The 27,636-nt window shown below is 27.7% G+C and overlaps 1 protein-coding gene across 1 annotated transcript in view; it reads right to left on the bottom strand.

Moving 5' to 3' along the window:
- Window positions 1–27,636, bottom strand: part of LOC129958679 (glutamate receptor 1-like) — a 120,080-nt gene that overhangs the window by 31,570 nt on the left and 60,874 nt on the right. Inside the window, exons 4-10 of the mRNA XM_056071322.1 lie at window positions 15,134–15,384; window positions 10,645–10,809; window positions 9,920–10,120; window positions 6,358–6,465; window positions 5,620–5,730; window positions 3,191–3,406; window positions 2,620–2,975 (exon numbers count right to left, since the gene is read on the bottom strand). Of these exons, the coding sequence (XP_055927297.1) occupies window positions 2,620–2,975; window positions 3,191–3,406; window positions 5,620–5,730; window positions 6,358–6,465; window positions 9,920–10,120; window positions 10,645–10,809; window positions 15,134–15,384 (1,408 nt within the window). The remainder of the gene's footprint in view (window positions 1–2,619; window positions 2,976–3,190; window positions 3,407–5,619; window positions 5,731–6,357; window positions 6,466–9,919; window positions 10,121–10,644; window positions 10,810–15,133; window positions 15,385–27,636) is intronic.

The raw sequence follows: 27,636 nt of genomic DNA, 5'->3' as shown, positions 1-27,636 counted from the left end.
CTAATTGTTCAAAAATTTTATAACTGCAATTTTTTTAAAAAAATAATAACTTTTTGAGATATATCTTGAATTATTTAAAAAGAAAACCATTGGGACAATTATTTCTCAAGCTGTTACATATTATATCATAATATGCAATACAATCAAAACTTTATTATAAATTATACTAATATCAATATTGCACAATATGACGAAATGTATGGGGTAAAAAAGGAATCTTGGGTTGGATTTTCAGTACCACAAAAACATTATAAATATTAAAGATGTGTCTCGAAATAAACTGAAAAGAGAATAAAAATCTGAATATTCTTAAATTTTTGAGAAAAATAAGCTTCTATTCGAAATCAAAACAGAAAGCTCTTTCTAAAAGTAAACATTCTTGCCGTTAACAAATCCAAGGCAGCTTAAAATATTGCTAAAAATTATATAATTTCTATATGGATATAAAAATTTGCAAACCTAATATTATATACTATTTTCCCCAATATAGTGAAACACTGTAAAATGTAAAAATTTTATAACAGTATATAATACCAAAAATTTAAAATTCCCATTTAGGTTATAGTGGACAATTAAGCTTTAATTACTCGTTTAGTATGTCTCGATAATTATATCTATTTTTCTTATTATTCTCTCTTCACAACACTTGCTCTTCATCTTGCGTTTCAAACTGGGACATTTTGAAATACAGCCTGCTTCCAATTATGTTTAAAGGCAATACTTTATTTTCTTTAACATTAAATTAAATTAAGTTTTAGAGGTAAATTTTAAAACCGTTATATTTTTTTTTTCTTTCATGAAAGCTTAATTTTAACCTTTATCCAATCATGCGCATCTTACAAGCACAAAAATAGATTATAACAAAAGTTTTGCATGAAAAATTCACCTCAAATAATTCCAGTGCACAACTTCATGTAAAAAAATACAAGTAACTTCACACAACTTTGTTATAAATAGATATGCTAATACAAAAGTATGCTACACTTTTGTCTCAAATTTATTAAATTAATATGCATATTACATCTACTCTTTTGAGAATTATAACTGGATTCTGTAATAAATATGAGTTTATGGCATAATAAAATCTTTTTCTTTTTAACTTCTATTTTGAAACTTTTACACCGCCTATTAAAGGGTACGTTCAAGGCAATCATTCCTGGAATTAAAAATGAATAATATAGAATGCTTTTAAAATTATAATGTTAAAAGTTATGTATGCTCAAAAATATCTTTTCTTACTTATAAACTGGAATTATGTGCATTTTTATTTAATTTTGAATTTGTGATTTGCGAATAAAGTTGGTAGTGTGGCACATACTTTGAGAACATTATAAATCATCTATTGTTTATCTATCTTATTGTTTTATTTTAACAAAAAACATTTATTTTAATTGTGATGTTTACCTAATTTACCAAAATGTAAACAAAAGTTTGTATTTCATTTCGCCTTTTCTGTTTTCTTGTACCACAGACTACGGTCAAGTTGTGACGATAAAAACATATATGTATTAACAAATAAGAAGTTATTTAATTCGCAGTCAGTTGTAAAAAATAAAATATTTCTGATTTTACGAGTGGTTTATGTCAGAAAAATGTCTGGACAACCACAATAATTCATAACCCATCGCTTTTTTTTCTTTTGTGTGTATAGTCCCTGAAGTTTTCAATATTTTAAATTATAATAACTTATAACCACTTGTTCTATTTGTTTTATCATAAAATGAAATATCTAAAGCAATACATGGTTTGATCATAATATTTTTAAAAATATTTGAACCAATGACCCTTATTTTATATCACCATTCTTATTTGGTTATCCATTCCGTTTGCTTGTAGCATTCACTCATTTTATGAAATAACACCATAAATATTCATTATTATACCTACCATTTTTGATTAGGCTAAATAATATTCTTATACCAAACCTTTTTCATTCTTTCATGACCTTTGAATCCTCAGGATTGCAGGATTCTTTAAGAACAACATTCCCGATCTTCATTAGACGTCAACACGTAACAAATGAATGTGACGTCTGCCCCACATACTCTAGGAACATATGAGTAAGTGTCAATATGTAGTCTGTGATGGCTTTCGTCTGATATAAAATCTATTCGTACTGAGAGATAAATTTTGAGGTATTATGATATTAATGAGATACTGTTTTGTAATAGTGTGTTTACCATTCTCCCTTTTTTGATAAATTAGCAATTATATAGATAATATCTGTCGATTATATTATCTGTAAGAATTGCATTTTGTAAAAAAAAATGATTTACTTGATTTAATAATATTACATTCAGTAGAGCTACCGCTCTCAGGAAAATAAATTTAGTGTGAAGGAATGTTTCTGTACAATCATTTTAGATTTAGATAATAAAGTTGTATTATGTCCTTTTTTATATTTTCCTGAAATTAATTGTCGTAAAATATTTAAAGCTTCTTCATCGTTTATATGGAAATTCAAATAATGTTAACCTCATGGTCTAAATGAAATATTTACATACTGAAGTGTGTTCGTCATTTAAGATATTGATTTTGTTGAAATCTACAGATGCAATGACATCGTAAAAATAAGTGCCCCATATCAGATGCACGAGTGAATGTTAAATTCCCTCGTACCTGGGGCAAATGTCACAGCCCTGTTGCATGAAGGCGCCCAAAGAAAACCAGAGACTGTTGTGCAAAGAAAAGTCATTGGATGCTGATGGTCCCATGAAGTTGTCTTCGTATCTCCATTCATGAGGGGAAAAACGGCTAACAAGGAACAATACAACAGATACTCCAACATAAGCAAAGATGATGCACATCCAGATTTCTTCCGACAACGGATTCATGAAGGAAAATACTCCCGGCAATCTATTCATGGGTTTCTTTATCATAATACTAATGCCCATTGACATGAAAGGTTTGGTAAAATCAATGACGTTCTCCCTCGCTGAAGTAATCGTTAGTGGTGCAATGGCCATATCTGCATCCTACAAATAAATAATAGTATCTTTATTTGTTATTAAAAATCAAGTTAAATGGATATATTTTTTTTATTTTATAAAACTTAAATAACAGATTTAAAATTGGTATGAAACAGTGCCTATACACAATACCTAAGAATTAAAAACACTATAAATAAAAACTACTTATATTATAAGCTTTAAGTATTCATGGTGTTAAAAAATTGTAATTATTGACTTACTTTTCGTATTAGTTCTCCTACCATACCATTCCAACCACCTGGAGAGGAAGGGTCCTTTCCTCCATAAGCGGAATCATTGACAAGTTTGATTATGAAGCTAAATTTTAAATTATCTGCAATAAGGTCAGCTAAATCTTTACAATAACCTTCAAACATATCGTTTCCTTCTAGTATCTGACCTTCTTCAGGTTTTTTGTACATCAAATAAGGCTCCTCCTGCAACAAGAAATGAGATAAATTTTTGCTACTATTTGCGCCCAATTTTACATATCCAAGTAGTCGTATATTGATAGAGAGTTCAATAATTTGTCTCTTACAAAATTCATTTTAAATTCCCTTAATTATAACAACATTTTAAATTGGAAAATAAAAAAAGAATATTGATTTCAACATGTGTACATTAAATTTCCATTCATTTTTACATACGTTAATTCGATTTTTTATTACAGTGAAATTATGCTTGATTTATGTTGTCCCCTATGTTGTGTTGATTGAGATCGAAGATAGTTAGTGAGACCATGTAAAATGTACATTGCGTTCATCTATCTAGATTACCTAAACAGTTTAATTATGTAATCACTTGTATAGGAATGTGAATGGGCACACTTTATTAAGAATTTATTACAATTTCACAGCTCTGATGCATTATTCCCATTGTAAGCTCTTATAGTAAATAAATTATGAGGTTCAAATTAACGTATCAGTTAAATTGTCACATGACATCATTAGGCATAAGGAAGGATTTGCATAATTCTTCAGAAGACACTTAAATTCATTTGTACATTTAAACAACAAAATTGTCTGAAATTTTAAATTTTACTAGGTTTGGATTTTCATGGTTACTGATTAATTATATAGAGCAATTTTTGCAAATACAGAGTTGCAAATTTTTAAAACCAGTCTCTTATCATTGCGCTTGTACGCAAGAAAAAAATGACATTTTTTTTTATCATTTGTTTTGACATATAATAATGCATTCTCAAAATAATGTGCCAAAACTATGTTTGTTAATGAAAACATCTGAAAGAATATTTTTCCGAGCTGGATATAAACAGCGAAGTAGTTTTTACAAAAATAAAATTCTAAAACGATTATTACAACAAAAATTATTCTCGTGAATTTTTATTAAAACTTATACGTTTTGTAATAAAAATTATTTACAAGTTTAATAAAAAGAATTATTTAATTAGAAGAATGATTATTAATTTTAAGTTAAGAACTTTCATTTACTTTAAGTTTTAAGAATTTTTACTAGTTATCAATATAAAAATTTTTACTAATTATCAATATAAGATTTTTTATTTTAGAGCTATTTTAAACTCCTTTCCTTGAAAACACGGTTCTTCAAGAAATAACGAAATAATTTCCTTTGAAAGGAGAGATGCAACGTTTGTAATAATTTTTCTCAAAATTATTACAAACGTTTATGAAGCAGGTCAAAAACTTATATTTTATAATACATTCTGATAAAAGAAAAACTCGTGATTCTGAAAAATAAGCAAATATATGAAAGTTTATATCTGAAAATTATATCTGAAATCTGAAAACTTCAAAACATATTTCATTTACCGTCTTCAATAGGTAACTCTACTTATTTAAGATTATGTCCATATTATTTTCAAAATACTGATTTTATAAGATTTTTTTTTTTTGTAATATTTTATGAAAATTATCACAAAATTTAAGTAACTATGTAAAGTGAGAATATGATACGAGTTGCTTTTTTATGCATAATTCTGAAAAGTAGAATAGAAACAGTTTAACTTTGAGTCTAAAACTAATGAAATTTTTTCAAAAATTTTCATGCAAAAATATAACAAAACACTTATATCTAAATAACTCTGTTAGATGTAAAAATAAATATTTTTTATAGAAGTATTTAAAGATTAATATTTAACGCTATATTGAACTGACAAACCTAAATAATTAAATTATTTGTAACTTAGAACAGGATATTTCGTTACGAGTTACAGTATGCTTTCTAACAACAGATATAGTGTTTAATTCTTTTTGCTGCATATATGTAACAATTATTTCGAATGTTTAAATGTTATTTATTTTGTTTAATTTATATACATAAATCATGCATAAAATAAAAGTCATTTCCATGCTGTTTATTTCATTTGAATTACAGTTATGAAATTCTTAGAACTATATTACAGAATTCGGAACCTTCATGCGATAATGAATATGTTTATTTAAAATTAGAATATACTTATTTATAGAATATGTTTGTTTATAGTTTCAAAATTAAATTTTGTGCAGGAATTTCTTCGACATTTAAACGTCTCCAAATTAATTCAGATGATGTCAATGGGATGCAGATCTTTAAAAGAGAATAAAACTCATTTTTTTCTTCAATCCGTAAATCATTTAAAGTGATTGCATAAGTGGAAGTCAAATATTGAAATAATAAAAATTTTAGTTACCAAAATACTTGTGACTATATACGTTTTGTTTTCAAGTCCGGTGTTGATAGGTATTCTTTTGTAATTTGGCGGAATTTGTTGCAATCCATCTGAATCTGACCACTGTGCAACCTAAAATGATGCCATAAAACCTTTCAAATAGGTATTAAAACATCAAAGGATATTTCTAAAAATATGAATCAGTTGATTTCAATTTCATAACTGCCTGGGTCAATATTGAAAATGCAATGTATAAATCGAACGTTTCAAGGAAAAAAATAATAAAATTATATTAATTTAAATATATATTTTATAGATTGCAATTCACTCCCTCCAAAAATGGGTGAGAATTTTAAATAATATTTATACTGTTTGGAATTATAATTTTTGAAAGCTTCTGTTTTAGAACTTTGAGGCTCATGGCAATCCAGGCTACTTTTACAAAGTTTTACCAATTAATTTTTTTTTCTACACAATTAACAAAATAATTTTATAAACACCAAAAACAGAGAAAGACTTAAATTTCATACCTTTTGTTCAAATTTTGAAGTGAATATAGTTGTAGAAAAAATAAATTAATAAATGTTATATTCGCAATTTTAAAAATGAATACCGATGCATTATTGTTAATATTTTATACTATGTCTTGAGACGTAATTTATGCTATTTGAACATTTTATAAATCTTCAAATATGAATACTTCCTTTAATAGAATCACATATTGGTTTCACATCTTATAAAATCAATGTCACATCTTACCTTCACCATCTCACTGTTCATTGACATTTCAACTATATTTACTGTAAAATTTTTTCTCCATCCCAACTCATCAAACGTAATATTTCCCGTCAGTCCAACTAAGTCAGTCTAAATAAAAGATGGAAATAATCGCATATTAGAAGTTCACTAATATAATGCATTAAATAACAAGGCAATGCAGAAGTATGCCTCACTACATTTAAAATGGAAAAACTGAGGGTGTTTTTTTTAACTTTTTGAAATATTATTTTCTTTAAAACAGTTATTTCATAATTAAAGATACAGAAACACTAAACAAATTTATATTTGACGGAATATTAAAAGTAAACCAAAGGAAATAAAATAGAAATCCCTGATTTAAATTCACATTTCTAGAAGATGTAGCTTATATGTTGACAATTTTACCGTGCAAGTTTGCACCAAAGTTCTTGAAAAAAAAAATTCAAGTGATGAAAATTTAAAATTTATATATATATAAATAGTAAATATTAAAAGAATATTTGAATGAAACTTAAATTAGTAAAAGGCTTAAATATCCATCATATTTTCAAATCATAATTATTTTCCTCCAAAATTCTAAAGAGAATATTTTTATTCAGTGAACTGAGAATTGGAATGGATTGTTCCAGAAGCAATGCTTAGGTTTAAGGGTGATGTTTTGCGTGCTTCAGGCGAATATTTTTTTAGAAGTTTTAACATTTTACTAGAGATTGTTGCTGAAAAATGAAACCGAAAAATATTAAATTTCCCGAAATATTTAAGAAGATTTAAGTATAAAAGGACTATTAGAAAATGTATAATTAACTGCAATTGAATAATACAATTATTTTTTATTAAATTTTTTCGTGCAATCGATTGATTAGAAAAAGGAAATGAATATCAAAATTGACGCAGTTAATTAGACTGGAATGGAATTAGTAACCTTTCGGTTTATCAACGAATAATCTTTTGAGAAAAAACACAAATTTAAATATTCAAAGCAGAAAAATCCATTTATTGATTTACGACTAAGTATTGTAATGAGAAAGGGCTCATACTATCATTTCCATAATGAATGAAAAAATATTATTTGAAATGAAACGAAAAAATTCTATTTTTCTAATAATATCTTCAGAAGATAATGCAAAATTTCTAGCTGTCTTAAAATGACTTGCCTAATTTCATGATCATACGAAAAATTCTAAGCCAAATGTTTTAAGAGAAACCATAGCCACGCAATAACATAAATCTTTTCGCATAATTTCAGTCATTTTCGAAATGGGTTACATTTTATTTTCACTCGTGGACATACTTTTATGGATTTCAGAGAATATTAACACGGAAGTCTCTCTACTGCCGATGATTAATGCTCACTTCCTTTTAATGTCTGGGAAATTCAAAATAAAAGTTAATATTCGTGTGGATGATTTTGGCTTCCGTTTCAAAATTATAATTACTGTCGTTTACGCTTGGAAGTTTTGAAGGAGAGAAAACTTCTCTTGAACCAAGGATTAATGTTAATCAGCCCCGTCTATATATACCGGTTTTATGAAAACTGACAACTTAGCAGCATACAGTCCTGGTATTCGATTCGAATCCAATCCTGTGACTGAAGTAAAGAATTATTTAATCTGTTAGACTCTTATAATTATTTAAAGAAACATCTCAATTTCAAAATAATTTTATGCTTTCTAAGTGATGGAGAATGACAAAATTTAGCTCATATTAAGTAGAAACTCCAAGCTCATATTAAGTAGTCAAAATATTTTCAAATAAATCTTGTGAATAATATTCAGAAAATTCCTGCTATTATTCATGCTTTTGAAGAGGAATTTATTTTTAGTTTTAACACAATAAATTGGAATTCATGATTTTATTTTAAGGCCTTATGTCTGTTCATATCGAAGACTTTTCACATCTAAAGATTAAATACTATTTTATATTCAGTCTTTTTGTTGATCCCATTTCGATGTTATGAGGGGCGTTAGAATGTGGACATATATATCAAATGTCATCTGCTCGAGGGCCAAAATTCTAAGATTTCCTTCATCTAGTAGCTATGTTCAAAGGTTGATAAAAAATTCTAAAAAGGCTATAAAAAATTTTCAGCGTAATTTTCTGTATCGATGGCTTGATATTATAAACCAAGAAACTTCATTTATTATTGATGTTTGGCAATGTCGAGTTATAAGTATTTGAAGTCACTATGAAAAAATAATCTCATCATGTAGGAATACTTGGAGCTTTCGATACTTGAAGCTTTCAAAACTCTCAATATCACATTTAGGCGACGACATAAATAGTTTTCCATCGAAAGACTTTTATCATTTAGATTTTTGGAGAATAAATTATCTTTATCTTAAGAAAATATAATGAACAAACACGCTTAATGACATGAATTTATTTTTTTAATTCATTTCCCTCCGTTCATTTGGAGGCGATGCTCATCAAGAGCTCTGAATTCAAAGAAAAAAAGAATTAATAAGAATTAGGAATATTTAAATTCATTAGCATTTTTATTGAAATTCTCAGAAACTTAAATTAATTAAATGCAAAAAACGCGGGAATTGAGAATCATTTCTTAAAAAATATATAAGCTTCCATTTAATATTTGTAATGATTTTATTTGTCTTAATCATTCCAATCTAATGCAAATATTAATTAAACATTACAAATAACAAAATAATATGCAAAAAGTAATTATTAGTTTCATTTAAAATATTAAAATTAAAAATAATTATTAAGATATAATAGTAAAAATATATGCAAATTGAAAATGCCTTATTATTTCGAATGAAATCATTCGAAGTAGGAAGCAATATCTATTTGCCTACCACATTATACATTGACCGAAGTTCATGGGCAGGAATGAGAGAGAGATCTTGCTCAGCGCCCCTATATGAAGATAACTTCAGGATTTCCGTTTTGATACATTCAAAAAGGAATTTAAATATTATACAAAATTATCGATTAATATCTCAAGTACATTTGGAGGAATGTAATCGAATGATTCTGTCAGAATTCTAGAAGAAATTTTAAAAAATCTCATATTAAAGTTTAAAAAAGTGGGAGATTTTAGCTATAAAATTTATCTTATAAAGGAAGCCATATTGCAGCTTGTAGCCATCTATAGTTCTAAAGGGAAACAAGATGCTGTTTTTCCAGTAATTTTTTTAGTTTTCAAAATGGAAAGTTTCTTAAAGAAAATTTTAAAATTATTGTACTTTTTTATGATCACTGATCAGTAAAGGGTTAATATGACGACTTTGGCAAAATAAAACAAAGCGTCATTTTTCTATATTAAGTACTTGGGAAATGATATCTCTAATCTATTCCCATCGTCCATTTTATAGTCTATTCTTTTCTTCCTTTATTTGAAATAAATCTATCTATCACATTTGGATTTGATTAAATACTACAGAAGAGTAAAATTATAACAGGGTAATAAACGAAGATGCAGATTAGTTCCCACCCAAGATATAAAATAAGCATCACTTAGAATTACAGTATATGTTACACCCAAGAGGAAAAGTTTCAAATTTTGCCTAAAGCAATTGGTTGTTAGAAAAACCAAAGTGAATACCTTTTTCAAAAATCTAGCTATTCTATCCCCATGTTCCCAAGGCATGACTGGTGTCTGATGACAATGGATACCTTTTGTTCCATTGTTGTATACTTCCCCTCTTCGAAAGTTATTTCGAAATATGTCAGGTTTTTTCTTAAGAAGACGGTTGAATGCATCAAGTAACACTTTAGTGGCATCGTACATTTGAGCTACTTCAGTCTGAAAAAAGGCGTAAGATTCATTAGCTTTTGATTAACACGCAACACAAATCTATATATTTCATCATAGAATCCTACACACATTTTATAGAATTCAATAGAAACAATAAATGTATAGAAATATATAAACAACTTTTATTTCAACTGAATCGATTTAGCCTTCATGATAATCCTTCTACTAGGATACAAATATGTGTTAATAAATAATTGTTTTAATTATTTATGTTTGAAAAACATAATTATTTTTAAAAAAGAAAAATTATGTTTCAAAATTGAAAAAAAAATTTATCCTAAAAAATGTATCTGAGCAGTAACTAAACGATAGGTGCTCTTAGATTACCTACGTTTAAAACAAACTTTCGCCGTGAAACATGAAAAAAACTTTTATGTTTTATTCATGCTTCGGTCACTAATAAGATAATATGTCATAAAACATTAAATAAAGGAAGAAGACAACAAATGGTAAAAAAAAATCTTTCGAATTATCTAAAAGAAGAAGAGAAGCCTGAGATAGCCAAATGTTACCGTAATGTGTTGAGTTCCTCCCCCAGGCCATCTGTAAGGATCTAAAGCCTTCCAAACTGCTAAGAAGTTTCTGACGTCTGTTCGCGTCTCCTGAAGCATTTGGAATCCAGTGGCATTGACAGCTCCATGGGGCAGTAAAGCAGAGTTCCAGTCGTCTTCAATTATCTTAGAGTAGAAAGTTTTTTGTTTTTTTTAAAAAAAAAGAAAAAGGGATTCACTTTTTTTTTAAACGTTAAGTTCAAAATAGGTTTCTGAAGATTTCAACGACTGTTGGTGAATTAATATTGAATTAAGTGCACAAAAATGATTGAAGAAAATGTTACTTTTCAGGAAAACAAATGAAAAATTTCATTGAGAAAATATGAAATTTTCTTATAAATTGTTTTATACTATATGGACAATATATCGAAAACCATATTAAAAACTTGACGCAACAAATAAAAATTCTTGTTTTCCTTCATTTGCTTTGCTATAATGTTTCATAGTATTTTCTTAATCAATAGAATTGTAAATACATTCAGGGTACATTTCGAAAATAAAATTTTCTTTCAAATCGAGTTTTACTAATTGTAAAAATTATGAAAATCTAATATACTAAATTTTATAACGAATTCAGACATTATCTTCGATGGCACACTCAAAGGAGTCTCCAATAGAGGTGAATATAAACATAGTTTTAGAACAAAATTTAAAATTTCACACACGCTGCACCAGTATACCTTTTTCGTATCGTCTGGATATCAGATGCAGCGCTAATTGTATAAATTTACAATAAATATGGACAAATGGAAATTCTGCCTTCATATTCGGATACCACAAGCCGCACATAGTTTGAATGCTACGAATTTAATATTTTTAATCCAATGATGTTGATTTCAAATAATCCAAAGTTCTTAAATAACGGCTAATATTATACCCCTCAAATAATTTCTATGTAACGAATTTAATCTTTTATATATAATGCTATTGATTACAGTAAACGTTCATAAGGGTTTATTATTGCTGTATTAAGGTTATATTATTACATAAATGCTGCATTCATGACTTCATCTATATTAATAATTCAGAAAATGCTAATTTTTTTTTAAACTTACGTTTTACACGTTATTAAAATGTGATTGCATTTTTAATTTAATTTTGATACTTTTGCACTTAAAAAAATGAGATCTACTTCTTACTATTTATTGTTCCAATGTGAAAAAATATTCGGATTTAAATATTGATAAGAAATATTAATAAATATTTTGTAATACATCTTTTAACTTAAAATAGAGAGATATTTTTTCTGACATTACTACTAAGAAACGAAGAATACATTTTAAACAATTCGAAAGTATAGAATAAGTAAATTACAAAAGTACATCCAATAGCTCTCTAAAATTTAGAAATGTTCTATATTTTAAGCATTCTGTGCTTTTAGCCTCTAATATATAGAGTAACATTGTATATGTTAAGGATTCCTAAAGCCTTTTTCGAATCCATTATCAAGTAGTGCCACTCGCCACTTGATAAAAATAAAAATTTACCATTAAGTAATCAAGTTCTAAAAAGATGAAACAACATATTATAATCAATAATACAAACAAGTGAAAGATTTCAAATATTAGCACAGTAAAAGATTGAATACAAATTTCTATCTTTTAAAACATGTATATTTTAAATGAAATAAATATATAAAAACACACACTATTTACAAAATCAAAACACGCCTAAACAATAAAGTGGCATGAATTTTGTTTATGGCATTAAATTACAAACCGCTATTAAAACATTTCAACTGAAAATATGATACATAATTCAAAGATCCAATGAAGGATATCGTGCATAAAGCATTGGACCAACACTACGTAATCTTCTTTATAGAAGTGCGGTCAGGCGTTATTAAAAGCACGTTTGGAAGTAAATCCTTTTATCACAAAGAAATTCTCTCCAAAATTTAATAATGATGAATCTTACGCTGATTCTCCTTTACTGAAAAGAAGAAATTGACAGGTAACAAACATTCCTAAGCGGAATTATTCGCAAATGCTTGTGCTGCAGCATTTTCTACTGTTATTGGAAATATAAAACGAAGAATGCGGCAAATGTTTGCTTACCAGTTACAACCACAAAGTATGTGATTTATGTGGGATTAAAGGCAAAATGTGGTTTGATTTGTAAGAAGTTTATTATTGTACAAATATTTTTTTTCAGATTAGCTTTTAATCTGAAATGCCAGAAACATTATAATCAAATTTTTGAGGTTGTAACTTTTAGAGAAATATTACTTTAATGTCGTCAATGCAAGAGAATATTTATATTTATTGTTTTGTGTTCAGTTTAAATAAGTATGTCTCATAGATATTTCGTTCTTTTTTTAATCACAATACATATATTCAGATATAATATTTTATGACTTTATTATGTGCTCTGTTTATGTCTACGTTCATAATAGTCCTAACAATAAATACGACAATAATCAAAATGAAAATAAATACTATTTATATTCAACATATTTTTTATACACTAACTGAAATGATTTCCATATTTTACAGTCCTATTAAAAAGTTAGAGTTAGAAAACTTTATACCTTGTTTTTACGAGAAAAAAATTCTATAAGTTTTATATGGAGTCTGTTAAGTTATTGGAGATTCTTTTATCGCCAACAGAAAATTATCGTTTACTTGTATTAATATCACAATTTAAAAATTTTACGCTGTTACAAAGCCGTCTTAACTGCTCTCGATAATAATCGTATAATGAAGATTTCATTATTGAACGTACTCATTAAAAAGAATTATTCAATTTAAGAATGAGTATACTTGAATATTCAGTAGACTCACAGATATATTCACTAATGAATGTTATATTAATCAGTTCATTTAATTTGCCAATTAAATTCTTATTTTCTGTTCGATAGTTAAAGTTGTAAATTTTTCAACATACTCTCGTTAAATGTGGAAAGCGCATAAGTCATTTCCCTAGGAAAGTCGAAAAGAAAAATATAACATTCATTAGTGAATTCTCAACTAAAATGAATTAAAACTTGTATAAACACTTTTGGTGTTAAGAAGTTTGTAGATTTCGAGTAAAAGTAGTAGGGAATTCACTGAAAGGAGGGAGGGATTAAAGCTAATGATAAATAGAAAAAAAGAAATATAAATGTGCTCTGAATGAAGAGAGGGTTTGTCTTAATTTTACTGAACAGATTAGAAAAAAAAATTAAGTAGGGTAAGATTATATAGTGTGAAAGCAAATTTTCTAAATTTAGAAATTGTGTTAATTAAGATAAAGAAATGTAACCCTTAACATATATCGATTTGCCTTTATTCTTTATTTTTTTATATTTTGAGATCTTTGATTAACATTACAATTTGTGTTGGCACTTGAGTTTATGTTTATAAAAGAAATTTTATGTTGTGTAACTGTAACAAATGCTATTCATGCTTTTTATAAACTTCAACCTCTCTGATACTTAAAATTTTTCACGAAAGCATCTGCTAAAATGTTCTGGTGTATATTGAATATCATACATTTTCATGAAGATTGTGCTTCCAAATACGTATAAATTGTTCATTGGAAAACTGGTTTTTAGGTTTGATCTTACCTTGCTAGCACAAAATGCCCAAGAATGTGCTAATATGGTTACGTTTCTGTTTAAAATTACAAAAATATTGTATAAAAATACTACTCTTAGAAAGAGAAGCAAAGGTGTATAAATCTAAGAATAAATTTTGTAAAATTACAACGTTTATTTATAGTTGATTGATTTTAACAGGATGATAAACAAATTAACTTTATCACAATAAAAAATAATCCAATAATTTAGAAGTTATAATTTTTATCTAAAACGTATTAAGAAATAGCATTTCCAATGCTTTCTTCTCTGTCATAGTTGAGTAAAGAAACTAATCAACAATAAGTAATTTTTACTAGACTTGCTAGTGATGAAATTTAAGAGATAAGGAAAGATTTTAGATTATTTTCCCATAAAAAAACAATGTAATGTGAAGAAAAACAGATTAATGCAGAAATAATACTAACATTAAGTAAAATAATATGTAATGATAGTGAGCATTTTGAGCATATTTTTTTATAATAATCATTAAAAGAAATCATCTTAGAAATTACACTAGAAAAATAACCTTAAATAGAAACCAAGAGCGTAATATTTTGTAAATGTTTATTAGTAGAAGTGGAAGTTAGCGTTTTTTAGATTTTAATGGTATGATTTTTTTTCCAGCTGTCTTAGTTGGAAATTACAATAATTAGCTTAGATTAATTATTAAATTACATTTCATATTATAAATATTAATTACATTATATGTAATGCTATGTATTATTATATGCTATTATTAATTATAATTCGTATTATTTTATATCAGCGATTTATGGTGTTAACATTTCTTATCATTTAATGACACACAATTTTTTTTCTTTTTTCAAGTTCTTACTTTACAGTAAATTTATTCAAATCACACAGAGACTCAGCGAAAATAAATATACTTACCAAACCTGTCACTAAGAAATGGTAATTTCTTCTATTCATGTAAGTATCTCTAATATGTTGAGTAACAATTGCTTTTGCTACTTCAGAATCACAATCGAGAATAACATATTTATTGGTACGTCTGTCCTGGTCCTCGAGTTTTTTTAAGAACTCATTAGCATCTGTGGAATTCATAATTCGTCTAACAACTCTCATTTCAAACTTATTTTGGTCCGATGTTAAGTGGAATATCTGTTGAAGCTTTAGTAGTCCTGCGAAAACAAACAAATACTTCTATGCATTCAAATCTTTTTAATGAATTTATAAAAGAAGAATTATAAAACATAGTTCAGCAAAATTCTCATCGTATTTCGTTATTCATTGTCCCATGTTACGAAGGAGTGCAGTGTATATTTTAAAAGGGGAGTGATGAGCATGATAATGAGAAGATAATCTGCTTAATTGCTAGAAATATCTAGAATAACTGAGTACCGAACTTCAGAGCGATAGTCTGGTTTTAATTGCTTTAATGTAAAGCTATATTCAAAATGTAATACATGTGATATAGCTTGTAAATTATTTCCATTTCCATTATAAGCGAAGAATTAAAGCATTAACTGTAACTTTTTAAAAAATACAGAGCTATGTATTTATCTTCAGAAAACATTTCATTCTTTTCATTATAATACTAGAAATGAACTTAACTAAACCGATGATAAAAGTTGTTTTCGTCTAATGTATCTTAAATCTCATATTACTGAATAATATGAAATGTAATAATTTGAAAATGCAAATTACTTCGCTCATTTTTAACTACGCAGATAGAGTTTAAAATATAAAATAGAACAAATCGGAAAATCATTTTTTTTTTTTTTTTCATTTTCATGCAACCACTTCAAGTGGCAATAGATTAAAGATACTGATACATCTAAAAATCAAAATAATTGAAAATGTGATTGCGTCTAGAATTTCCTAAAATTCTCTCGATGGTTTACGAACATTTCTCATTGTTCAATACATTTCTACCAACGCGCCAAGTTGGCAAGCGCCCATTCTAGGGTTGCTCCTTTTTTTGTAACTGCGCGGGTCATGACCCGTGAGAACGGCTTAAAACTCGGAACGGGATGCTAACCGTTGGTGACTCCAAGCCCCTTCTCATAGTAATAAAGCGCATTTTATAGAAGCATCGTTTCATCACTTATAGCTACACCGCAATTCCTTAGTTTATTTTCATTAGTTACACCGCATTATTTAGTTCCCAATCTCAATTGTGAAGCCATCATCGACCTCCACAACATTCATTTATATAGAGATTAATACGGGTTTATGTTTCAAATGAGGGTGTTCACTGTTATTATTTGTAGATTCCATTTCTTTTAACGCGATGAATTCACAATTATAGTTCCTGATGTGTAAGAATTCAAATGAATGTGAATTGATTCCATTCAGCAGACAGAGTTCTTATCATCCAAAATGTTACAGTCTATTGCGTTTTATTTATTCATTATTCTTTGAGAATATTGAAATTAAATCTGTGGTTAATGAACGATTAATGATATATCTTAATTTCTTATTTTAGGTTTTTTTATGATGTTGTTAAACTCAAAAACATCATATTTCACAAATTAATTAGTCAATTTATTTCTAAAATAATATTGCTATGAATTTTCGAACAGTTAGATATGTTATATCTATGTTTCCTTTCAAAATATTAAATATAATGATAGATTTTAGCTTTACATAAAATTAAATTTTACAAAACAAAATTTTAGGCTTTTCTGAAATTATGAAATGTATATTAATTTAATTTGTATTCGTGACAGAAACATAAATCAAATAAATACAGAAACATGATAGTTGATGAAATTACAGGGGCTATACATAAAAAATAAAATAAGATATTTTGAATAAATGCAATTTTAAACTACAAAACTCACTGGAACCCTTTACAGTTTTTCAAAATTAATCAAATTTGCGGAAATATTTTGTAAAATTGTAGTGCAAATTAATGCTAAAATTTAAAAAAAGTGTGAAAAAAAAACATATTTTGTCTCTAAACATTCCGGAGAAAAAATTGCGTAATCAGACTTTATAAAATTAATAGCTGCTTTGCAATGAGCCTTGATAACAGATTGGACCTTATAGGGGGCCTTCAGTCAACAAGAGACCTGTTCAAATCTGCAATAATTTTCAACCTCTCGTTCATCAGTATGGACGCCGATTTCGCCAGTGACTGTCATTCTAAGATTCTAAGACCATCCTAAATATCGGTATGCCAACAAGCACATTTGCTGACAAAGTGGCTTAGGGCACAGAGCAAATTCAAGTTTTGCACATTAGTTTTGAGCACTTCTGGCAAAGCAACTACAACCTTTTTGACAGATTCGATGATCCACTCAGAAAATCCACATAAAGGACAATGTTTTTATCCTGGACGAGAGGACAAAGGGAAAGTCTTCTCGTGAGCCTTAATTTGTATTACTGGTCTTTGCAGAAGTGCAAACTACCTGAAAATTCGAATTTCTTAATGAGTTCGTCGAAGTTGCACTGCAATTAACTATTCCTTAAAAATTAAATGATTAGAAGCAAAGCTCATATTTACAATAAAATCAAATATTTGATGAGTAAATTTTGTAATGCATGTAGTTCCCGATTTCATTAATGAGTAAATTATGTATATGATATTTAATTCATTCAACAAGCAACAATTAAGTGTAGCTCTTATCATTTTGAATCATTCATATTTTTATTTCACTCTTGTTCGTTAGAAATATCTCCACTTATCGCAAAATGAAATTGAAATGCTGTTATGTATAATGATCAGCGTTTTGTTTCAAGTTTGCCTTTGATGATTTCATATCATGTTAAAAAAGTTTTCAAAGCAGAAAAAAAGATAATTACCGAACATATTATTAGTAGTAAGTCATTACTTCAAAAATTTCCTTGTAAAGAAAAATTGTTTTTAACTCTATATAAATTTTTTATTGTCCGGCCATAACAAACAAAGAATGCCGAATATATGAGCATTTTAAATTAAACCTTCTTATGATTTAATCAAAATCTGTTTATCTCGTACTGTATACTAAAATCATAACTTTAAGTCTATAAAGCACAAATTACAGATTATAATGTAATAATATAACTAATTAATAGTTAAAAATTGACAAGATAGATTTTTATGCGAATATATTTGCACTGCAAAAGAATAAATTATATTTTTTATTCGAATGGCATAAAATGTTTAGCAATCATGTTTTGAATTTTTTTTGATCCAATTTCTATTTTTAATACTGAAATTAGAGTTAAGGATTTTACCATTGAATAACTGCAGGACTTACTTATTGATTTATATTAATGAGCACAGAATACATAATTATTTTAAAGGCATTTTCACCTAATTTCTTCCTTTTTCTTCTTTTATAATGATTTAGTTGCATGTTTAAGATAATTTAGACTCTCCAGTTTCTGTGAATGCTAGAGTCAGATTCGTATCTTAAAATCGTGAGAGGGAAAATGTAGCGTGCAAGGAAATTCACTTACAGCCTTATACTTTTTTTTAAAATTATGAAATGTGAATACTCAACATTTCTTTTGAAATTCTTCGAAAATATTCTTCTAAAGCACTTTCGTCTTCCGTTTTTACTTTTGATACTTTTTCTATTTTAGTTTTTACTCTATCAGAATGCATTCCTCTTTTTTTTTTTTTCTGCCTCAGCATTTTTTATCCAGTCATGCCTTATTTCTTTTAGAAGAAAAGATTTTTTTAGTTTGAAAGTTTGAAGAAGAAAACACATTTTGAGAAAAAGTGAAATATGAAGTAGGCTTTCAAAAATGTAAAGAGAACAAAAGTTTGATAGTATTTTCAGGATAACAAAACCATAATGGAAAAGGGTTTGATTTTTTAAAGCGCTTATTGCTTTGTTTTCAAATATGGCTATATTTTACTAATAAAATAAGAATTTAATACAAAATAAAATAATCTTTCATCATGTCTTTCACGCAAAAACAGAAATTTCATTCATAAACTTTTTTTATTTTTTTTTAAATTTAGTAGTGAATGCAAGAAAAAGACTATAGAAATAATTGAAATGTTATGTTATGAAATGCTTAAAAATTGCATGAATAAAAATGCATAAAAGGCATAAAAATCAGCTTTTAAAATAAAAATATATGGAGTAACATATGTAAAAAATAACAAGTCTAATTCAGTAAAATTTTGTTATTGGAAATGTCCTGAAAATGCAATTATTCGATGCTTCCTTAAACTGCATTTATTCAAAACTTCTTTATCCTAAAAATGCAATTATTCAATATAATTTATAGAATTCCTTACCTATAAAATTATGAAATAAATAGACTATCTAGTTTACTTTTACATAAAACTGCAATTAATTCGCATTTATTTTGGTTAAAATAAAAACATTTATCATATAATTAGATCAGAAATTTTCTGTCAATTTTTTAATCAAACTCTTTCTGAATACCCTTAAAGGTATTAAAAGATTAGTAAAAAAGAAATAAAAAAAGTAGAGTTTCAACAGAAAAAAATATAATTTAACAACTATGATTGATTTCCCCAAACACTTTCATTCTTCCTTAAACTGTTTTTTATAATAAAATATTTTTAAAGCATTTATAGTCCTCTTCATTGTATCATATAATGATAATCAGAATTATCAAAGTAGTACTTAAAATTGTATATAATTTAAATAATTAAAAGGAAATTCCACTTTATCAACAAATAACAATTCATTGAAAATTCGCTAAAATAAGAATAAAAATTTACAAAAACTATAGGAAAGTGACTGAAATGACATTAATTCTGCGCTAAATACATGATTTCTAACGCCTTTCTTGTAGATAATGGGTGAATGTAAATCCCCACAAACTGAAGATGTAGTCTAGAATAAGTGACCGGTTCAAGTGTTCATCTTGAATGCAGCCGGATTGGTGACGTTTGAGATAAGTAACAGAGCTTGTTCTATTGACGCATTGATTTCATCGAATATATGGAAGTGAGTAAAATTCATTGAATTCATTTTGCAGTTAGTGATAGCTAAGATTTGTAATGCAAGTATTTGTATTGCTCATCTATTATCTTTTGCATGAAATGAAATTATCAACCAATCTGAAAGAAACGGAGGAAAGTACATGACCAAAATACTTAAACGACATTAACAATATCTTTAGTGGCTTTGCTGCTGGGAAATCGTCAGGTTTAGCCATCAAAGATAATTATAATAAAACTCAACTGATTTTTTTTTATTATTCATATGTGCTCAAAATTATGAATTGTTCAATTAAATTATTACATAATACCATCGAACTGAAATTTTGCATAATGAAACCCGTTCCCATAAGATCATAGTTTAAAGTGAGTGAGTAATTTTGTCAAATTTATAATGAATGTTAGCATCATTTAGTTCAAATATTCATTTCCTCATTTGCAAAATTTCAAGAATATGATTAAAATTGGGAATTTATAGTAATGGATGGTTATTTTATGCATAGAAATTGCTTTTGCATAATAAAAAGTATATTTATTTCCCCAAATAATGATTGTAATTTGTAGAAATCGCACTTGTTTTCATGATTTTGTATTTATATATATCTTAAATCTAAAATAGATTTGCTATAGTTCTTTTAACTTCATTTCTATTTCTGTCTAAGATTTCCGAAATCATTAATTACTTGTGAATACATCTTTTCAGCAATCAAAAGTGGAGCTAAGGTTTTTCTTTTAGCGATTACTTTTCCGGTAAATATCATCAAAAGCAATTTTTTGAATAATTTAATTTTTTCACTCATCAGAATTTCTTTACACGGATAATCAGTTAAATATGTTTTTATCTTGCATCCATATTTAATGTAATAATATAATTTGAATATAATTAGAGATGAGTAACTTAGATATCGTTAAACAAAAATCATATGAACGTACTTCCATTCAGTCACTCGGATTTTTATTTCTTAATGAGAAAATATAGATTCATGACTTTCTATTAGGAGTAAAAATGTTATTTAACCCTTTATCTACTGACGGTACTTATAAGTAACAATCACTTTAAAACTTTATAGCACAACAACCATTACTTATATTTTGATAGTACGTTTTAGAAACAGTCTTTTAACTCTACTTTTTCATAATAGATGAAAATAGATAGTTGTTCTAGGCTGATGAATTTTACGAGGAAGAAAGCTATTTTCAAACGGACATTGTGTTCTTTTGCCGCCATTTTGTACGGATTGCCGCTCTTATCTTTTCTTTGCTATAAATACATAATATCAAACCAAATTTATGAGTTGTATTTTTTTTATTCATTTTGTATTGTCTTAGAATATTATTTGCCCAATCATTATAAGATAACAGATTATGTAATGTAATGTGATTAACGGTCGAATTATTCGGTGGTACTTATAAGTACTGCCAGTACACGTAGTGTTGGAGAAAAACTTTTTTTTCATTTTGTTCATGTAATTATCTATAGTGTTTCTGTTTGTTATAATGTAATTATGAAAGTGTAGTGTAGCAATATATTTTAGTATTTTTTATAGATTTCAATTATATATTTTTATTTATTTATTTATTTAATTATTTATTTATTTATTTATTTTTTACTAAAACTGTCAAGAGCACTTGAAAATGTTAGTATTGAATGTGAATTTGCTTTTGCATTCCGAATAAAAAAAATAAGCTAGATTTTACTTGCAAAGTTCAAAGGAGACTCAAAGATGGTACCAAAATTTACGTTACCGCACCCATTGTTGTAAAAGACTACAATGGATACATGGCGGGAATTGATAAAGTCGACATGTTACGTGCTATTTATGATAGGGACAGGAAATCAAAAAAATGAGGGCACAGGCTTTTTTTTTTTTTTTTTTTTTTTTGCTATGCTAGAAATGGCATATGTAAATTCATACATTGCATGTGTGGAAGTGCGTCGTGAGAAAATGTCGTCCCTCAAATATAAGTGCCGCATTACCAAAGGATTACTAACAAAATCAAACCCACAACCAAAACTAAAAGGAAGACCTAACTCTAATGGAGATGAACAAACCTTTTGTGCAGAAAAGAGAAGAAAAGGAAATTTGTCTGTTTCTAATGATGTTCGTTTAGAAAATAGAGGATGCCATTGGCCAACATTCGTGTCTAATCGAGCACGTTGTGAATTCTGTGCACTCAAAAATATTCAATCAAAACCACATTCAAAATGCTCAACTTGTAATATGTTTTTGTGCGAAAATGAAAAAAAAAAAATTGTTTTTATGATTATCATCAAAAGTGAATTTCTACCTTTATTAGGTATAAAATAAAATTATGTCAATTTGATAATTTCTTTGTTTTCTTATAAGTGCTTTTTAATTATTTAGCATTTTTAAGAGGTTAAATTTCATTAGAAATATCATCCGTAATTTTTTTCTATTATGAGGAAATTTATACATAGCGTACTGACGGTACTTTTAAGTACTACTTTAATTAATTAGTTCTAACAAATTAAATTTCGCACCGGGGGGATTTTTTTTCTCGTATATTCTTTAATTATCAATATGGCAGCTAAAATATATATATTTGTGAAGAACTTTTCAGTAGTTCATAATGCAGGAGATAAAGGGTTAAAATCGATTTAGTAAAAGATGTTAAAGAAAAGGAATGGTTAATTTTTTTTTTTTTTATTTCTATTCAAATATGAATGTTTCAATTTATTGTTACTTCATAGCCTCTTACTTATAACATTCTATTAAACACATTTTCAACTAAGAATGCCAATATAAGTTTTGAAATTAAGAAATGAAGTTATTAAGCAGTTTTTAAAGCTTTTTAACCAGTTAACAGGGAAGTTTATTTTTCAAGTTCCTCAAGTCCCTCTTTATAAAGCCAAACGATGACGCATATACAGGTCAAACACAATATAAATAGTTACATAGTAAATTTTGCAAAATTTCATAATAAAGCAAATATGATTTCATTTTTATTAGAAAAAACTGCAAGAAGCATAAATCAAATAAATAATTAAATTTGAGTGTTGTATCAAATACATTTTAATGACATAAAATGAAATGACATAATGTGAAAACAAGTGATGCTTTTTTTGAAAAGTAGAAAGAGTTTTTTGCAATTACGTCAAGACCACACCAAAGTGTAATGTTGTTGCTGAATATAATAGTAAAATCTTTCCATGGTCTTTTATCAAATACGCAGTGGTTTTAAATCGAAACTTTTAGGTATCGATAACGATCTTGAAATTAAAAAAAAAAAAACTGAGCTTCACTGATTTATATATCGTTCTTCGGTTAAGCATCGTTTATTTATATTTGACAGGGAAATAAAATGTAGGATAAACTGGGATAATTTTGCGACATTTTTCTTTTCTTTCAACTTCTTTGTAAACTACCAATGCATAAAATTACTTCAAAACCATTCTTCTCAATCTCTAATTTTTACAAAGTATAGAAATTAGACAATATAAGCTAACATTCTTATGTCAAAAAATAAATAAACAGCATTGGACAAAATTAACCTAGGAAAAGGGACTTCGCCAACCATGTTGAAATAACCGATTACCTCTGAAAGTATATGGGGAGAATATTATTAAGTTTGAAAACATTTTACACATTTATATTAATTCTTTATTTTAAAGAAAGATATTCAAATCTCAAGACTTTATTTTTGCAGTTTGGTCAGAAATGGTAAATTTCACACGGGTTTCATTCTAAGGAATATCAGTTATGTACATGATATTTCGTGCTTTCAGAAAAACTTCATCATGCACGTTTGCAAAGTAAAAAGTTTTAGTTCTGTTATTTGTATGAAGATATGTAACCTCCAATTTCCCATCTTCTTACAAATGAGTGAATTTATCTGCAAAATGCCAAACACTCTTTTAATCTAAGAACTGTTCCACAACACACATTCCAAGATTCCATCTTGAAGAATCGTGCCATTAATCTTTTGAGTCACCTTGACCCTCACCATTTCATCATATTCGTTAGATGTGTCACCCAATGCTAATGTATAATTTGATTCGTCTCAGCTGTTATAGTATTTGCTTTGATTATTCTTTCATTTACAAGCCTCCAGTACTGCCCCAATTTGATTTGCTTTTGAAGAGCTTGGAAAGAATTGGTCTATCTCCGTCAACTGAAAAACAGTGGAGTCTACTTCCTCAGAGAATCTCAGAAATATTTCATAAAAAGCATCAAGAGGTGTTCCCTAGTCTGTTTATATAAGGACTTATTCCAGGATCTCTTTTTCCTCATCACTGCTCAATAAAGTCTGGTGCCTTGGTTTCTTCAATCAAACACAAATGGCTTTTATTCATAATGATTTTTTCAAATGCTTTTTCACTGGTAATTTCCTAATTAATAACAGTAGAGACAGCAAATTCCAACGCAGCATCATCATACTTTTGATACCTCAAGCTTCTTAAATCAGTCCTAATATTTCTTGGCATCTAAAATATTTATAAAACAAGCATGGAGAACACTTCGATTTGTAAAAGTATACAAGAATTTCAGATAAAGGCAGGATTCCAGATTTAGTTCGTAACCTTATTTAAAAAAATCCTTTGATGCAGTCTTACCAAGTTATCTAAGTAATCCGAAATGTAACAAAAAATTACATCTAAAAACGATTCTGAAATGGCATTTTGCAATGTTTCAATAATTTTTATTTACTTTTCAAAGAACGGAGTATTCTATTCACTTAAGTTGACTGCCGAAACAAATGTTCAAAAGTTGAAAAGAAAAGCGGGGATTAAAACTTTTAAGGATTAAAATGTGCAAAAAGGTTTTATGTTGTTTATAATGACACTTGCCATGAACAAGCTCGCTGACGAAGTCAGCGATTTTAATTGAGCGCCTCTTGTTTTAGTAGTGGCAATTAGGGCTATTCACTCAACACATTCGCTTGCCCAACCCCTTTTAACATGGGGGCACATTTATACATCTCACAGATAGAACAAACGAAGAAAAACCATGCCCGAACCGAGACTCAAACACAGGGCGCTCATGTCACGGGGCTGACGCACTACCCCTATGCCAGGATGCCAGCAAAGCTTTACTTCTCCATTTTATTTGTGCTATGAAATCACTGGCACATTTATTGCTTAACTCAAGAATTTAGTAGGAAAACAAACATAATTTATTTCAAAAACTCAATGAGAACCAAAAAAGAGTATAATTATCGTAATTCTCATATTTACGAGAATGCAAAATAAATAAACCCGAAAAAAACGACGAAAGTTTTGAAGAAAATAAACCGTTTAGCTGTTGATAAATATATCAAACCTTTCAAAAAAATATGCAATGAATGTCAGCTCAATAAAATATTAAAGGACTCATATTCCTAGGCAATTCACATCAATTTCATTTCATCGTTTCTTTCCAGTATGTATCATGGTCATCAGATTTATTTTTATATTAAAAATTAAATGATAAGAACTGCGTTTATATTAACTTTCAAAATATTTTTTTTAAAAAATAGAAAAGCAATGAAACTGATATCTCTACAATGCTTACATTTTTGTTTGAATTCGTTCAAGGAGTGTGAAATTCCATAAGGTTTAAAGAATTAAACAAATATTCAGTTTTTATATATAGATTTCTACGTTATAAAAAATGCGATTTAGTATAATCAATGTTAATTCCCCCCCCCCCCCCCCAAACACACACACAAAAAAAACACTTCAATATAATAGCTGCACACATTTTTCCGATTTCCCCTTTTTTAAATACACTTATTAATGTAAACTAAGAAAATTATTTCATTAAAAGTTAAAAAGTCTCGTACGTTAAGTAAATTCTGTACGTATGTTAAGTGTTTTATTTTCAAAAATAAGTTACATAAGCAATCTCAATTCGAAAATCCTTAAATGAAAGTAAGCTATAAAAGAGACACTTGTCAAATTTTAATTTTATTTTTTTTTATCTATTTTTTTAGATTCACTATTTTCTTCCGTTAGAAAACTTTTAAATCTTATAGATCAAATTAATAATAATAATACGTATATGTGTCCATTCCAGGTATATACGTATATGAGTACATTACAGGTTTTCATACGTTCCCGTATGAATTTTATTTCCGTTATTTAAAGCCCATTTTGGATACACATTTATTCCCAATTTCAAAAGTAACGGCTTAGAATGTACGCGAAATTTTAAGATGCTTAAAAGGATATGAGCAGAAAGACATCAATCATATCGTCCATTGATAACGGACGCTCACTTTTCATTATCTCACAGCTTGAGTTTCGGTGAAGAAAAAAAGTCGGAGACCGAAAAATTAAGACAATTTTAAGACAGTTTTAGTTTCCGAGATCTTACGAGTCCGTCATTTTGAAAGGAGAAAAGAACGTGAAGATTTTACGGGCGTGACTCTCTCAAAAAATTCATTTTGTCATTTAAAATCGGTATAGGGTATGAATACGGTAAAATATATGCTATAATATCAGATAAAAATAGTTGAAGAAAAGTTAAAATGAAAGTCATGGAAATAGTTATTCTATCAAAGGCACATGTTTTATGGAATTTTAAATTTATCAAAACAAGTAGCAAACAAAATTATTTATAAGTAAAACAGAAAAAGAACCTACGCAAAATATTTCGTATTTTCAATCGTTTGACAAAATTTTGAAAGTACGATAGTTTTAAATATTATGACACTTGTTTATATAGTTTGAGAAAATTGAATAACTAATAAACCAATATTTCAGTATGACCCCCGCAAGTATTGAGTAATAAATCGCCTAATTATTGATATGTTGTTGCCCATTGATAAAATACTCGGGGGAAATTATTGGTATTGGGTCCCCCATTGTTAAAACACATCGCCAAATGCTTGGCATAAAGTCGCCCGTGATAATACACGTCAGGAAATGATCAGCAAAAATGTCAGAAACAAGCTGCGGCGATCATCGCCCGGCGTTATGTCCGGGGGCATGCCCATTAATGAGGCGACTTCTCCGCGACCTTTCGAGTTCTGTAGGGCGATGTTTGGCCAATGATTGGCTAACGATGTTTTCCTGCTTGGGTTGTAACAGTGCTAAAAGATAAAAGATAAAATAAAAATTATATGTACATAAATTACTTTTTTGCTTGTTGCCTCTCTCTCTCAAGTTTAAACAGTCAGAATGGACTTAATTTTTCACTCAGAGTGGTGTTTTAAATATTACTTTCTATGACAAGCAGTGATAAACAAAACATAGATTAAAATTTTTATACAAAAAATTCAACATGGGTTTATTTTAATAGGAAATGACGGTGTTTTTTAAGTTCTAGGTTTAAGTTAGAAAATGTACTGCCATATCAAAGCAGGTTACGTAGTGAGAGACTGCTGCAAAAATTAGTAATTTTAAGCACTTTTTAAGCCCCTTAGCCCCCAAAATTTTGCAACTTTGCAAAGTGTGCATAAGTAAGCTATGTATTTTCTAAGCATAGTATTTTTTTCTATTTTATAGTAATGCATAGTTTTAATTTTAAAAAATCTTTACAAATTTTAAATGTTTATTTTTTAAATTTTAATA

This window comes from Argiope bruennichi, chromosome X1 (genome assembly GCF_947563725.1).
Source record: "Argiope bruennichi chromosome X1, qqArgBrue1.1, whole genome shotgun sequence".
Lineage (NCBI taxonomy): Eukaryota > Metazoa > Arthropoda > Arachnida > Araneae > Araneidae > Argiope > Argiope bruennichi.
The sequence above is the reverse complement of the archived record's forward strand: the minus strand, read 5'-3'. Positions and strand labels throughout refer to the sequence as shown.